Source organism: Balaenoptera ricei, chromosome 20 (genome assembly GCF_028023285.1).
Source record: "Balaenoptera ricei isolate mBalRic1 chromosome 20, mBalRic1.hap2, whole genome shotgun sequence".
Classification (NCBI taxonomy): domain Eukaryota; kingdom Metazoa; phylum Chordata; class Mammalia; order Artiodactyla; family Balaenopteridae; genus Balaenoptera; species Balaenoptera ricei.
The window spans coordinates 62,583,205-62,596,854 of NC_082658.1; the positions used below are offsets into that span (position 1 = coordinate 62,583,205).

The 13,650-nt window shown below is 63.7% G+C and overlaps 1 protein-coding gene and 1 long non-coding RNA gene across 5 annotated transcripts; one reads left to right on the forward strand and one right to left on the reverse strand.

The window, feature by feature from the left end:
* Positions 1-819: 819 nt before the first annotated feature.
* On the reverse strand, positions 820-6,154 carry RNF112 (ring finger protein 112). Its single transcript, XM_059907475.1, has 14 exons — positions 6,003-6,154; positions 5,824-5,864; positions 5,040-5,325; positions 4,712-4,918; positions 4,472-4,600; positions 4,211-4,315; positions 3,735-3,785; positions 3,413-3,469; positions 3,260-3,334; positions 3,036-3,153; positions 2,663-2,829; positions 2,534-2,587; positions 2,340-2,414; positions 820-2,204 (listed from the first exon to the last, which is right to left on the reverse strand). The coding sequence occupies exons 1-14, from the start codon at positions 6,054-6,056 to the stop codon at positions 1,734-1,736; spliced, it is 1,890 nt and encodes a 629-aa protein (XP_059763458.1). The 5' UTR covers positions 6,057-6,154; the 3' UTR covers positions 820-1,733.
* Positions 2,660-9,209, forward strand: LOC132355235 (uncharacterized). Of its 4 annotated transcripts, none has more exons than XR_009499579.1 (7): positions 2,660-2,862; positions 3,741-3,850; positions 4,304-4,367; positions 4,493-5,314; positions 5,744-6,378; positions 8,346-8,550; positions 9,036-9,209. It is a non-coding gene; the product is annotated as an uncharacterized LOC132355235 (long non-coding RNA). The 4 variants fall into 4 exon arrangements; XR_009499576.1 differs by lacking the exon at positions 5,744-6,378 and adding an exon at positions 7,551-7,679; XR_009499577.1 differs by lacking the exon at positions 5,744-6,378 and adding an exon at positions 7,551-7,679 and having other exon boundaries at positions 4,496-5,314.
* The last annotated feature ends 4,441 nt before the right edge of the window (positions 9,210-13,650 follow it).

Consider the following 13,650-nt stretch of genomic DNA (forward strand, 5'->3'; position numbering starts at 1 on the left):
ATGGCAAGGGAACAACCCAGAGAGATGCTTCCAAACACACAAAGTCTGGGCCCTGTCCCCACCTCTAACCTCAACCCCAGAAGTTCAACAGTCACCCTCAGCCCTCTGTCTCCACCCCACCCATCCCCAGCCTGGCTTTGGGATTTCTCTGCATCGTTATTTTGTCCCCAGCTTGTGGGCTGCAGCTTCTACTGCTGACCCGTGTGTCCCAGACCACGTCCTTCTGCCTCTGTCTCCTGACGCGGCTTCCCAGAGCTGGACCTGGAGGGGAGCGTCTCAATTTCAGCACAACTGACCCTGCGGGGGACACCATCTGGGGGATCGGGAGTTCGAGGCTCCCCTTCTGCCATCAGCCAGCTGGGCAGCATCAGCTGAGACTTCCCCTCCCTGGGTTTGCATCTGTAATGCTGAGATGGCGACCTGGGGTCGGGGCAGAGCCGCAGGTGCTTGCCCGGCGGCTAGCCCGTGGGAGTGGTCCGGGCCCCTCCTGCTTCCGGCTCCCCAGCCACCCCCCATCAACCTCCAGCCTCTCCTTCTGCTGGGACAGATGCCAGGTGGCAACCTCTCACGGGGTCAGCTGAGGCAGGAGAGACCAGGGGAGCAGGACCCCAAGTCCTAGTGGACAAGCCTGCGCAGATGGCCGTGCCCTCAGCCTCTGGCCTGAGCCCTTCTGCGCTCGGATCCCACATCTCTGGAATTTCGGTCCCTCTTCCTGTCCACAGGTCCCCGTCACGGAGAGCCTTGGCTCACCGCCCGTCCCCAAAGCCCCGGGTAGGCTGATTCAGGAGATGTTTCAATAATTTACTGGGAAGCGGACACTCACGCACACACATTTTATTTTTCGTATGATGCGCCCATTAATCCTTTGCAGTTTAATAGCCTAGAAGCCTTCCTTGTGGGGCTTTCCTGTCCTCCTGGGGGCTGCATCCAGGTCTCCTGCTAACATGGATGGAGGTGTCTCCCCTAGGCTGAGGGGGACGAGAATGTTCCATGGATGTGTCCCCCCAGGACTTTCATAGAATCTGCTATGAGGGCTGTCGATGTAGCTCAGAATACAACTACAGGTGTTTTTCTTTGGCTTTTGACCCGTTGCTGGGATGGCATTCCACAAAGAACGTGGGCACTGACCAGGCTGGACAAAGGGCACAACCACGAGGGACACGTAAGGGAACCCCATTCACGGTGCACATGTGGGCTCCCCGGGGCTGCGGGAGAAGGGGGTGGCCCCCGTCCTGCTGGGGTAGCTTTGGAAAGTCTCCACTCGGGGGGTTAGGCCACCGTGCACCACCCGGACTCTTTGGCTTTGCCCGGTGGCCCCTCCTGTTCCTTCCCCAGCCTCTTATCAGGGCTCCCAATCTTGAACACCTAGGTCACCCGTCCTGGGGCTGCTCCCGTCTCTGAAGGGGGGACTTCCAGAATGGCGCCCGCTCAGCCCCCCTACCATCCCGGGAAATAAGCCAGGGCGGGGAGGGTGGGCCCCAATCTTGGCGGGAGACCCTGGGGCCCAGTTTATCTGGGAAGAGAGGCAGGTTAGCAGTCGTCTGCAACAGAAACGCCCCAGACTGTTCAGGCTCACACTCTGCCGCCGGCCCTGAGGCCTCCTCGATTCTCGGTCACCACCCGGATGGGGCGTTCAACCAGGGTGGTGTGGCACACAGGGGCCCTTGGAACAGCGGCCCCCATCCCTCCCCTCCCCCCGGCAGCTCTCCTTCCCTGGAGCATCTGGCGGGCGGTCACTCCTCCTGCAGCAGGGGCTCCCGGTCCCCCTCCTGCACTCCCTCGTCCTCCTCCTTCTCCATGCAGCCCACCGTGGCCGCCAACCCGGCACCCACGCCTCCCCCGACCACGGCCGCCCCCGTGGCCCCCACCGCAGCTCCTGCGGCCACCATCCCCGCTTCTGCGGCCAGCGCCGCGGCGGCCATGCCGGCGCCCACCACGCCCCCCGCCAGGCCCATGAGCCCCGCGCCCACGGCGCCGCCCACGGCGGCCAGGTGGCCGCAGAAGCGCACGGTGTAGGAGTCCATGAAGGCCTTGGCCTCGGCCTGCAGCTCGGCCTCCAGGGCCTCTAAGGTCTGCTCCCTCCCCGTGCACAGCAAGGCCGCCCCGTGCCGAGCCAGGATCGCGTCCTTCTGGGCCGACAGGAGGTTCCGCATGGTGTCTGGCAGCACCCGGAGCGCAGAGAATATGCGCTTGGTGGCCACGTCCTGTGATGGACGAGAAAGAAGGGGCCCTGACCTGGAGCCCAGGTGCCTCCCACTGGACGCTGGCCACCCCACCCCCTGCCCAAAGACCGGCCGCGCTTCTGCAGGGCGCCCGGCCTCCCGGGGCCCGAGGCTCACCTGCTGCCGCAAGTACTCCTCAAACTCCTTCTTGGCAGCTTCCACCGTCCGAAGGTCGCGCAGCTGGGCAGCCATCTGTCCACGGCAGAAGCCGGCTGCCCCCCTCCTTCCCCCGCCGGGCGCCGCCGCGTCCCCCGCTCCATCTCGGGGCGCCCGGCCCGCCTCCCACCCGCGTCCTCCCCGTAGCCCCATACCTCATCCGGAGAGGCGCACCCAGGCCCCGTCCTGCCCATCCAGCCCGAGAGGTTCTGCGGAGACAGCGTCGGGGGGTCAGGGGGCGCGGGGGCCAGCGGGTCTCCTGGGGCTCCGGGGAGCTTTCACACCTTGATTTCCTGAGCCAGCTGCTGCCCCGTGAGCAGGCGTCTGTCCCACCGGGCCGCGGGGCGCCCCTCGCTCCAGTAGCCCTGGCAGCGGCTCTTGGCGTGCAGGGGGGCCGCGCTCAGCACGTCGGCCACGTAGGCGCGGAGGTGGCCAGCATCGTCATCTGTGTCTGAGGAAGAGAGTCCTCATGCAGAGGCGCCTGGTAAGCAGGACCGGCTTCAGGAGGAGAAAGGGGTGTCGGGAGAGGAGGAGGAGGAGGAAGAGGGGGAGGAGAAGGAGGAGGAGAAGGAGGAGGGGGAGGAGGACAGGGAGGAGGACGGGGGAGGGGGGGAGGAGGAGGGCAGGCTGGGGAGGCTTTGCTCCTGGGACACTCACCTCCCGGGCTTCCGTGGCCTTTGCTCGCCCACCGCCTCCTGGGAGCTGGCAGGAGGCAGCAGCGGGCTCGCCTTCCTTGGAGCAGCCCCTGAACCTTGGGGTATTTGCCAGACGACTTCTAGAGAGGAGTGGGGATGCGCTCTGAGCGGGCTCGCTGACAGGACCCCTCCCCGGCTAACTGACCTTCTGCCCCGTCTACACCCCCGCCCCATCCCCTCCCTCACCTTGATGATGTCGCCTACATGCCCCTGCCCCGCCTTGCTGGGGTGGGATGAGTCACGAACTAAGAGGTCCAGGTGCTGGAAGAGAAGGGGTGCTGATAGCAGCAGCCGGGGTGTCGGAGTCTGGGGTGACGAGTCCAGAAACAGGCATCTCACCTGGATTGGCACCATCCCATAATGCCTGCCCATCACCTCGGCCACGTGGACAAACATCTGGGGACGGGGCACAGGGGTCATGGCTGGGCCACTCCAAGGGCTGTGCCTCCCCTCCCCCTGGGCCACTGGAGGACACCCTCCCGGCTCCTGGCCCCAGGACCCTCCTACCTCTCCCCGACCAGGCATGTCCTGGTTTACCCTCTGCCCCCAGCCCCCCGTCCGGCTCCAGGTCACAAAATCCTGGGCCAGAGCTGAAAGGCACCGCTGGCCTCACGGTCAGGACAGGGACAGGGTGCAGCCCCAAGAGCAGCTGTCTCCTCACCTCCAGATATTCCAGGTCTGTATCCTTCAGCTCCTGGAAGGCCGTGAGGATCTGGAACCAAGGAGAACAAGGTGGAAGAGGGTCTGTGAAGGCAAAGAGACACTGGGAAGACCCCGGTGAGGAAGGAGCCCCAGGCAGACCGTGGGGCTCAGGATGTGCGAGCGACCAGCCCGGGGGTCCCCCCGCAGCCTGCAGGGCACGGCTGGCCTGGCCGCGAGGGGTGGAGGGCAGGCAGGGGAACGGTCCACAGACCTTCAGCTGCCCCAGGGATCTCCGACCCACCTTTAGGACCTTCACACTGACTGGGGGCGCCCCCTTGCAGGGGCACCCCCAGAACCTGCGGGGACCCCAGACACAGGAGCCTCCGGGATAAAGCGGACAGTCCCCGGGGCTTGGAGGGCCAGACCGGGCTGGGATGGCCCTGGTGTGGGTGGCGAGAGCGGAGCAGGGCAGGCAGAGGGGCTGGGGGGCCTCACCTGGTAGGAGCTCAGCATGGAGGTGAGGGCGCAAAGCCGGGTCCTCGTTTCCCTGCTCAGTTCAGGGCTCATGGCGTCCCCCGTGTCCACCAGGAACACGGCCACCTGTGTGGAGGCAGGGGTGCACACTGAGGGGTCAGCCTGCCGCGCCCCCGAGGTATCTCTGCCCGCCCCATCTTCTCGTCCCGGCCCCCAGAGCTTTCCTGCCCGATTCCCTTCTCCGTGAGCCGGTCTGGACTCCTCTGCCCCTTCCCCCCTCACCTTCCTGCCCTCCTTCCCCAGCAGGAAGGGATGGCTCCACATCCAGAGGCCCCTGGTGAGGCTGTTGGCTCCCCACCGGAAGCCCTGCCCGGAGCCCCCTCCCCTCGGCCAGCCGCCCTCGCCGGGCTCCTGTGGGGCAGAGAAGCAGAGCATCCGTTGGCCCATCTGGCCCCCTCCCCTCCCCAAGCCAGGCTGGGTCCCTGCCCCAGCCCCCAGCCCCCGTCCCAGCCCCGCCCTCACCAGGCCGGGCAGGCCCTGAAGCAGGTGGTTTAGGAGGAAGGTCTTCCCTGAGTACCGCTCTCCCAGGACAGCAAGGAGGCAGACGGGGGTGTCCCTGGCCAGCGGGTGCTTCAGGCAGCGGTTGATGGCCCCCATCCTCAGGATGAGGCCCCCGGAGGCGTTGACGCGCACCAGCAGCAGCGGCTCGGCCCTCACCGCGCAGGTCTCCTGGGCCCGGAGACAGGGCTCCCTGAGCACCCAGGCTGGGGCGCGTCCACCCGAGCCCCGCCTCCCTCCCGGACACCCCGGTGTGAGGTCAAAGCCCCCGGTGGGGACGAGGCCTGCGCACCTGCAGCGCGGTGGGCAGCGGCCTCCGCGGCAGGAGCCGCATCCTCTCCCCCAGGCCCCGGAGGCCCTTCTTCTGCTTGCAGGTCTTGCGGCACTCGGGGCAGCAGGGCGGCCCGCAGCCGGGGACACGGTGGGTGCTGAAGCACCGCGGGCAGAAGTCGTGGCCGCAGTCCAGAGAGATGGGCTCACGCGGCCTCTCCAGGCAGATGGAGCAGGCGGGCGGCTCCCGGGGCGCCACAGGCCGGGACCCCAGCCCCAGCTCCAACTTGGGGAACGGTACGTGGGACCTGGGGGCGGTGTGCGGGGCGCGGGGACCCCAGAGCAGCAGTCAGAGGGAGCCTGAGACGGGGAAGCCTGGATGGAGCCGTCGTGGGCAAGTTCCCGCCCGGGTCTGCCCCGTTTCTAACGGTCCAGGAGGGAAGGATGGGGTGAACAGACAAGATGGTGCACCCTGCCCGGAGCCTGGCACAGACGCCCACGGAAATCCTCCCCCATGGCCTCCTGCTGCGAGGGGAGGGGTCCCTCCAGGGGCCACTGACCTCTCCAGACCCCAAGGGGATCCCTTCTACTACCTCCCTCGGGCAGCGGGGACCATAAGGAGAGGCCTCCCGTGGGGCGGCAGGTGGCTCTTGGAAGATTCCAGCTCTGAGCTGGCATCTGCCTCGCTGCAGCACCCACCTGATTTTCCCATCCCTCCCTCCACAGCCTGGCAGCCCCAACCTCGCGCTGCCTCCCCTGGGGCAGGCCTCCAGGCCCCAGTCCCGCCGCCAGGCCCTGCCACTTACCAACTGTTCCTGCTGTTGCCCATGAAGCTCTGTTTTCTCTCCTTGGGGAGAAATTGGGGAGAAAAAAAATCCCAAAAATGTTATTTAGAAGGGAATCCAGACTTCTATCTTCATCCTGGATTCCAGGCGCCCCCATCCTCCCTCTGCAGACCCCCCAGGTCTCAGGACCAAAGACTCGCCTGTTTGCCAAGCCGGTGACAAAAGGAAATGACTGACAAGGCAGACCTCGGCATGGGAGGCTGGCGTGGGGAGAGGGTCCGGGAGAGGGTCCGGGAGCAGGGAGGACACCCAGGAGACCTTTGGCGGCGCTGAGGATGGCTTTCCTCCCGGAAGGGCTGGCGGAGCTGTGGCCAGTGGAGGCTGGGGGGGGGGTCTCCCCAGAGGACACAAGTCGGCAGGGCTGGAAAATGGATGTGACAGTCGGGAGAGAGGAGGCTGCCTCTGGACTCACCCCAGGGGGAGGAGACAGGACTGCGGGAACCAGGGCTCCGGAGGGAGGGACGGAGCCGGGCCCAGAATCCCTGGCAGAGGCTGGGATGCAGGCAAGCCGGGGTGGTGAGTCGCCATGGAGACGGGAGGGAGAGATAAGGACAGGGAGGGGGAGGGTGGAAGGGGAGGAAGCCGCATGGGTGCGCCGTAGACACGGGACTAGGCTGGCACGGCCCCTGCTGGCCCCGCGGGGTTCTTCCGGGACCACCGGGCAGGGGGTGCAGAAGGCAGGGCTGTGGGAACGGGGAGAGAGCATGACCTGTGCTGACCTAGAGCCACGATGGCCTCCTTCCTCCCATGGATGGCCTCTGTACTGGGCACCTGCCAAGTGCGGGGCCCGTGATGCCACCCCACTGCCTGTGGCCTGCACGTCCCTCCCTCAGGTTGTCCCAGCTACGGCTTTCCTCAGCACCCTGGGCTGCTCTGACGTCGGCTGCGTGTCCCCTGGTGTCTTCCTCCTCCAGTGACTTTCACCCTCCTTCAAGCTTGTGACAGTTACCCCTGGCCCTTCTAACTGCCTCTCACCCGGGCTCCTCCCATCCATCCCCCCAGTTCGCTGCCAGCCCAGACCCCTGGGCACAGCCGACCCCTTGCTGCTCAAACACCTGCCATGGCTCCCTACTCCCGTCGGATCGAAAGCCGAAGTTCCTGGTCCGCATCCGAGGGCCTGAACCTTCCTCGGCAGCCCTCCCTCCCCCACCTCCACACCTTCGCTCAGTGGGGCCCCCATCCCTCCTGAGACCCTCGCAGGCCCAGCTCAGGGGCCGCCCCTCCCGCCTGGACGTGATCTTGCCCTCAGGTGGCCTGTGGCTTGTGGACCTGACCCGTGACGGGCTCTGGAGCCGGGCTGAGCCGGCTCAACTCCCAGCTGACCCCTGCGAGCCGGGGCCCCGGCTGCTGCCTCTCACTTCTCTGAGCTCTGAGGGGTCACGATTACATATGGAAAGCCACTTGCCGGGGGTTAAGAGTTATTCTTAAACCAGGACGCAGGGGGGTGGGGTGGGACTCCTACCCTGGAGGCGGTCAGGCGAGACCACCCTCAGCAGGCGGGGATGACCCTGCAGCCCGGGCTGGGCCTTGCTTGCCGGGGACCGGAGCGCCTCTTAATCAAAGCAGAGACTCGAGCCCTCGAGGGGTTGAGAGCAAAGCCTCACTGGGCGGGGTTCAGGGCCGTGTCCACTGCTCTCCTTCGAGGCCAAGTGGGTTTCCTCGGTCACGCGGCCCCACATCCCTGGCAGACAGATGCGGGGAGAGAGCCTGGGCGCCTGACTCACGTGCACTCCGACCCCTGCCCTGTCCCAGCGTGAGACCCGGGAAGGGACCGTCCTCAGGGAGCCTCCGTTTTCTCATCGCCAGGCAGAGATGTGGTAAAGCAGACGGGCACCCAGCCTTCCCCCGGCAACACTCCCTGGGCACCCGGCCCTCAGGGCACGTGTCCCACTGTGGGACAGGCCCCTGGTGGCCTGGCTCCAGCCCCTGACCTCCTGACCTCTGTCCCAGCTTCTGGGCTGGGAGGAGGGGGCTGGGGTGGAGCCAAAAATCCAGTCTCCAGACGGGGACCCTGTTTGGGGTGACTCTGGGTCCCCGGATGCAGGCAGGAGCTGCTTCACCGACCCCGGTGCACACGCACGCACACATATACACGCACACACACATACACATGCACACACACCGTCACACGTGCCCTTCACGTCAATTCACACACACGCACACGGTCGGCACGCTCCCCCTCACCTGCGCTGCGCACACGTGCCTTCACTGCCCTCCCTCGCCTGTGGACACCAAACAATCATGCACACACGTGAACACACCACACTTAAGACTCACAACTGCACACAGACCTCCGCACACATGCATATGCTCACTCATGAATGCTTACACAAACACATTCACGTGTGCACCAAGGCCTTCACGCTCGGGCACACTTACGCTCGAGCTCACAGGGACACACACACCCTCTTACCCACAGGCACAGGAACTCACCCTCAACCTCACAACCTATGAGGAGGTACCGTTTCACTCTCATTTTACAGATGACGAAACTGAGGCCAGAGAGGTTAAGTCTCTTTCCAAGGTCACACAGCTGTGAGTGACGGTGCTGGAATCCCGACCCAGGCCATCAGTCCCCCCACCCAGCCACCCAGCCACCCCTGTACCCGTCCGTCTTCTCATCCATCAGCCTCCAGCGTGTCTGCCCATCCAGTCACCCGTCCTTACGCTTCTCCGTCCAGAGGACAGGTATTTACTGAGCACGTTACACCCGGCAGGACGCTGGCCCTGAGTACAGGCTGGTGAACACCTGGGGTGCCTCCAGTCGAGCAGGGGAGGAAGAAGGGTCTCTAGACGACTCCTGAGTGATACGCTCTCTGCCGAGGGCTGTGGAAAGAGGCGGCTGTGAGCACAGAGCCAAGGCAGGGCACTCGGATCTGGACACGTGGGGAGGCTGGGCCTGAAGGATGAACAGGAGTGGCAGGCAAAGGTGTGGCGGGTGGGAGGACAACGTTTCTGGCAGGGGGACCGGAGAGGTGAAGGAGGAGAGGCCGGGGCACGCGGGCCCCCCGCCTGCGGTCTCAACCCCCAGTCCCTGCCCCGCAGCGCTCTCTCACTGGGCCCAGGAGGCCACCGCCCTGTCGAGCCACAGGCCTCTGGGTGCTGTCAGGTGTGCTGAGCCCCAGACTTAGCTGCCTTCATGCCCAGGACCCTCCACCCCTGCTCTCACCCAGGCCTCACCAAGGCGCGCCTGTGCCAGGCCACCTCGTGTGAACATCAGAGACCCGGTCGGGCCGCGTCGGGGGAAGGAGGAGCGGGTCCCGGAGCCGTGGGATGACAGAGCTGGAGGGAGGTGCCCTATTTGGCTGCCATCTTCTAGCTTCGAATAAAGACCAAGTTGAAGCCAAGCATGGTGTGGAATTCCTGCTTTTGTGGAGAGAAAACAAGGTTTCTACTTCCTGGATGGTCCCTCCCAGGGCCACCAGTCCCCTCCCATCAAGGTGGCCCCCGCCCTGCCCTGAGACAGCCGCTGGGATTGAAAGGCCCCTTCCACGCCCCACCTCCCACCGCCGGCCATGGTTACACGTGGTGTGTAGTTTCCACCTCTGTGTTCAGAGCCGGTGGGGGGCAGTCAGCAGAGGGGCGCCCAAGCCAGCCCTGAACCCTAGGCTGGGCAGGACACAGTCCAGGCGCTGGCGAGGCCAGGCCCACTGTGGCTGCCCAGGACCCTGACCCTGGCTCCACTCCCTCTCCTGCCAGCTGCCAGGGACTTCCCATCGCAGCAGGAAAGTCCCGAGTCCCTAGCCTCCCGTTCGGAGCCCCCAGCGTCAGTTCATCCCCGGCTTCCTGAAATAATTTTCATAATAGAACAACCATCCGGCACCTGCTTAGCAACTTAGGGTCATGATGTCTTGCCAAGAGCTGCCTTCACTGATTCCCACAGCACAGAGACAGCCCTGGCATCTTCAGCTGGGAAACAGGCTTGCGCGCGGGGCGACCATCCAACTGGGTGAGGCCCCAAGTCTGGGCCTCACCCAGACTTGGGGCCGCTGGGGCTCAGTCTTGCAGGATGGGTGGGAGTTAACCCCCTTCGTGAAAGGTGCTGGGTGAGGGTGGGTGTCCCAGGCACGGGGAGCAGCCCGTGCAGAGGCCGGGCTGGGGTCAGCGCTGGGGAGTAGGGCAGGGTCCGGGGACCGAGGTGGCGGTCAGCAGAGCACAGACGTCGGAGGGACATGGGGCAGATTTCAGGCTTTCCTTGCATGACAATGGGAACCGTAAACGATTCGAAGCAGGAGGTGTGTGAGCAGATTTGTGTTCCGGAACCATCGCTTTGCCCACACAGACAGACTGCAGGAGACGTGGCTGCTCGGGGCGGCACTTAACTGGGCCTGCAACCCGTCCCTGAGGGACAGCCGTCCAGAGCATCGCTGAGTTTTGCTGCAACAGACAGCAGTCAGAGTCACACGGCCTCCTCACACAGAAGCTTCCACGGCCTGGGGTGGCCCAATGACATGTGCTGAAGGTCAGGAAAGGAGTAGAGAAGCCAAAATCCCAACACGGGGGACAGGAAGGCGGGCTGCAGGGGCAGGACACACAAGACGGGGGCACTCATAGATGTGGTGACAGCAGGTGACAGCAGTGAAGCTGGAAGCCCCCCCAGCGCCTTTCTGAGGTTCGCACCAGTGGGTGGGCAGTCCTTGGCGGCTGGCGGCCAACCAGCCCTCACGCGCCATCTCCCCCCAAACCCGAGCCCAGACCTGGCTCCCGGCTCCGCCCCCCGTGCCACCCCGTTCAGACTCCCAGCCGCCCACCAGGCCTGGAGCATCCAGGCAACGGGCCAGGACGCTGAGGGACAAGGCCACCTGGCCCCTGAGGAGCAGACGCCCCACCAGACTCCGCCCAGCTGGAGCCGGCCCCCCAGACCCCGCCACGGTGAGAGGCAGCTCCTCGCAGCTGCACAGCCGGCCAGACTGAATGGGGCCGGGGCCCCTGCGGTCCAGGCCTCTGTATCCAAACCTCTACTGGCCAGGTGGCCTACACCAAGGCCACCCCCCAGATGGGCCGGACCAGCTGGAGGGCCCTGGACAGCACCCAGGCCTCGGCTCAAACACCAACCCTGCCCAGCTCGCCGGGCCCCGTCACTCCCCTCACTCAAGCTCAGTGTCCCGTGCGGGGTTATTGCGGAGGGCCCGGCATGCAGCTGGTGCTCAATAAATGCCAGCTGCTGATGAGCCGAGGAGGCGAGCCTGGGCTCACCTCACTGTGCCTGCGTCTCCCCAGGCGCCTGCCCCCCGCCTGGGCTCTCAGGCCTCCCTCCTGGGGCCTGACCCCTCCTCTGTGAACTAAAGAGCCGAGAGATTCCTACAGAAGCAGAACCTTCTGGGGTACTTAGGTCATGAGGACGATGCCCCACAGATAAAGTACTGTTTCAGCAGTTTATTGCTGATAAGAATGATCGCACATATTTACTGGGCTCCTAAAATATGCTGAGTCCTTTAAACAACAGACTCTCCAGTTCTCCCCGATTTCCTCTAAAGGTGGAGACATTGCTCCACTTTACAGATGAGGAAACTGAGGCTACCCAGGTGCTCATAGCCACGGCCGCCTTCTGCTGGCCTCCCTCCCTGACTCTCTTTCTCTCTCACACACACAACGTTCCTCCTTCCTCTCTCAACACCCCCCCCCCCCACCGCCCCGGGCAGAAGCAGCAGCCCGGAGCTCAGCAATCCACCACCTAGCCTGTTTGCTGACAAGATGAGTGTGGAGTGAGATTAGGTAACAGGGAACGACCAGCTGACCCTGAGGTCAGGAAGGAGGGTGTCCAAAGGCTGGAGTTTGCTTCTGCTTTCTGACAATGACTCTGGCAGCAGAAAGAGCAGGAGTCCCCACCCAGATCGGAGCAGCTGGTCCAGGCTGCTTGGTCCCAGTGGCCATCCTGCTGCCAGAGGCGTGGAGGTGGTCAGCTGAGAGGCCTAAGCAGGCTTGGGAGCCGCCCATGGAGCTCGGGCCAGCCCTGCCCATCCACAGAGGCCACCAAGGACAGACCAGGGCCTGAGAGCCTCAACCACCCCTCCCTCCCCCACCTCTCACATACCCACCCTCCACCCCCAGCCAGGCCGGTTTCGGGTGTTTTTTAATCTATCTATCTATTTATTTATTTTTGGCTGCGTTGGGTCTTCGTTGCTGCGCGTGGGCTTTAGCCGGGGGGAACATAAAATGGTGTAGCCACTCTGGAGAACAGTCTGGCAGTTTCTTAAAAAACTAAACATGCAACGACCTTATGACCCAGCCATTGCACTCCTGGGCGTTTTCCCCAGAGAAATGCTCCCACAAAATGTTCACACAAAAACCTGGACATGAATGTTTATAACAGCTTTATAAACAAAGTTTATGGCAAAACACTGGAAACCACCCAGCTGTCCTTCAACAGGTAAACGATTAAACAAAGCAGCAGGTCCAAATGGAGAGCACAGCTCGGCAATGGAGGGGAAGGAACCAGTGACACACACAGTGACCTGGATGAATCGCCAGGGAATCATGTTGGATGAAAAAAGCCAAGCCCGAAAGGTTACGTGTTGTATGATTCCATTTATATGACAGTCTTGAAGTGACAAAATTACAGAAATGGAGACCAATTGGTGGTTGCTGGGAGGGTTAAGGAGGGGGTAGGGGCAGAGGGAAGTGAGTGTGGCCGTCATGGGGCCACAGGACGGACCCCGCTGTCCTGGAAACGTCCTGCATCTGACTGCATCCATGTGGTTACCCAGGTTGTGATACTGAAGGACGATTTTACCAGATGTTCCCATTGGGGGAAACTGGGTACAAGATACCTGGGCTCTCTCTGTATCAGTTTGTACAACTGTATGTGAATCTACCATTATCTCAGGATTAAAAGTCTAAGTTAAAAATAAAAGTAAATAACAATCTAAAGGAAGGGTGTCCCTTCCTGCTTAAAATTGGACACCGGCTTTCTGTTGCCCGTAGGGTAGTCTAATGCTCTCTCCCCACCTGGCCTGCTCACCACCTCGAGTTCCCCCCGCCCCAGCCCTCCCCTCCTCCAGCCCCTCGCTCACTCCTCCCAAGCTCGGGGCCACCTTGCCCGAATCTCAACCACGGCGAGTGGCCCAGAGAGGCCCCTCAGCCGACCACGCTCCCTCCGCCGTCCAGCCGCTCTGTCTCATCCTCAGGGCTCTGCCTAGACCCCCGGCCCCCTGTGTGGCCCTCCCGGGGAAGCGGTCCCCTTGCTTGCCCAGCACGCGGCCCCTCAGGGGCCACACGCTGGGCCTGCACGGAAGGCTGCCGCTGCATGTGCTGGTGGGACCCCAGGACGATCCCACGAAAGAGCCCCTGTCTGCCGAGGCGCCCTGACTCAGTGTGGTCACCAAGCCCAGAGGGCCACCAGCCCAGCCCCCAGGCAACACAAACCTAGGGGGAGTGGGGCTTTGTCCAGGAACGTCCACAATGAGCCAGGCTGGAAACGACCCAAGTGCCCACCACGGGACAGTGGGTAAGCAAAGGCGGGGGGATGGGGGGAGGCCCGCACGCAGTGAGACCCCAGGGAGCACAGCTCAGACGTGAGGGTCCCCGTGGTCTCCAAGGAGCGCACGGAGCTTCATCTCTGCGGTCACGTCCACGGTCACATCCACTGACTCTGACCAGGTTAGAAAGGAAACTGACATCCAAAAATGTGTATTTGGGACCTCCCTGGTGGCGCAGTGGTTAAGACTCCGCGCTCCCAACACAAGGGGCCCGGGTTCGATCCCTGGTCCGAGAACGAGATCCCACATGCCTGCCACAACTAAGGAGCCCGCCTGCCGCAACTAAGGTCCGACACAACCAAATAAAAAA